The 1,098-nt window shown below is 33.7% G+C and overlaps 1 protein-coding gene across 1 annotated transcript; it reads left to right on the top strand.

Annotated features, from left to right (window-relative positions):
- The first annotated feature begins 439 nt into the window (after window positions 1-439).
- Window positions 440-1,092, top strand: LOC111387029. Its single transcript, XM_023011547.1, has 2 exons — window positions 440-830; window positions 901-1,092. Exons 1-2 carry the CDS (start codon window positions 558-560, stop codon window positions 1,078-1,080), a joined length of 453 nt encoding a protein of 150 aa, XP_022867315.1. The 5' UTR covers window positions 440-557; the 3' UTR covers window positions 1,081-1,092.
- The last annotated feature ends 6 nt before the right edge of the window (window positions 1,093-1,098 follow it).

Raw genomic sequence — 1,098 nt, 5'->3', positions numbered from 1 at the left:
GTTTGATAGTACTGTTTTCTTGACTTTTAAGTTCATTCCACCAAAAAAATACAATCACTTAAAAATCATATAAGTGAAATAAACCCGAAAATAAATCGACTTATCGCAAACCTAGCTAACGAACAATCCTATACTCTTATCCCCATTTATGTCCTAAATCAAAGCATTAAAAAATCCTAGCATTCATAATAATAATAATAAATATACGACAACATTATATATTCTTAGGCTTCATATAGACACACATCGACGTGTAAGATTTGAAGTTCGCCTCTACATATTGTCAAATCTTATTCCTTTTCAATTTTGATAAAAAAATGTTTATGAAATAAACACGTCGAAACTGCTTCAGGTCCACTTATAATTGCATATTTGCTCATCACGTGTACGTAGCAAAAATCGAAAGTAGAATAACTGAAAACTTTCTTTTCAATTTCAAGAAATCAAAATATTTATTGTGGCTGCTGTCTTTCCCCTTACATTTTAACTGTGTCAGATATTTTGTCTGAAACTGCCACCTCAGTCACCTATATCACAAAATTCACTCTCCTGTCTCCATGAAGCCCATATTTTCTGGCAACATGAATCTCTCCAAAACCTTAACCAGAGGGCCAACTGTATTATTTCTTAAAAAAGCACCAGAATTGATTGCGAATCCCACATGGGTCCGTCAATTTCATCGCTCTAATGCAAAATTTCCTGTAATTTTTTGCTCTAAACAAGATTATTCTCCATCTGGGCATACTTTACTGCGTGCCGTTGCATCAGATTCTATTTCTGGTGTGCGTCAGCAAGAAAGGATGGAGAACGTTGAAGAGGGTATAGAGAAGGTAATATAATGAAAATCTGGTATGAAAATTTTGTTTGAATTGATTGAACTGAATTGATGTTTTGTCGCAGGTTATTTACGGGTGCCGTTTCTTCGCAATTCTAGCTGTTTGGGGGTCTCTGGTTGGATCTTTTCTTTGTTTTATCAAGGTAAATATCACCATTGATGACCTAAAATATTCCCTCTTTTTTTCTTTTATCTACCATTTGTTTATAATTTGGGCAATCATGGTACTTGTCCAGTTTTCTTGACTGTTTTTTTTTTTTTTT

The sequence above is a fragment of the Olea europaea genome, unplaced genomic scaffold (genome assembly GCF_002742605.1).
Source record: "Olea europaea var. sylvestris unplaced genomic scaffold, O_europaea_v1 scaffold38443, whole genome shotgun sequence".
In the NCBI taxonomy this organism is placed as follows: domain Eukaryota; kingdom Viridiplantae; phylum Streptophyta; class Magnoliopsida; order Lamiales; family Oleaceae; genus Olea; species Olea europaea.
The sequence above is the reverse complement of the archived record's forward strand: the minus strand, read 5'-3'. Positions and strand labels throughout refer to the sequence as shown.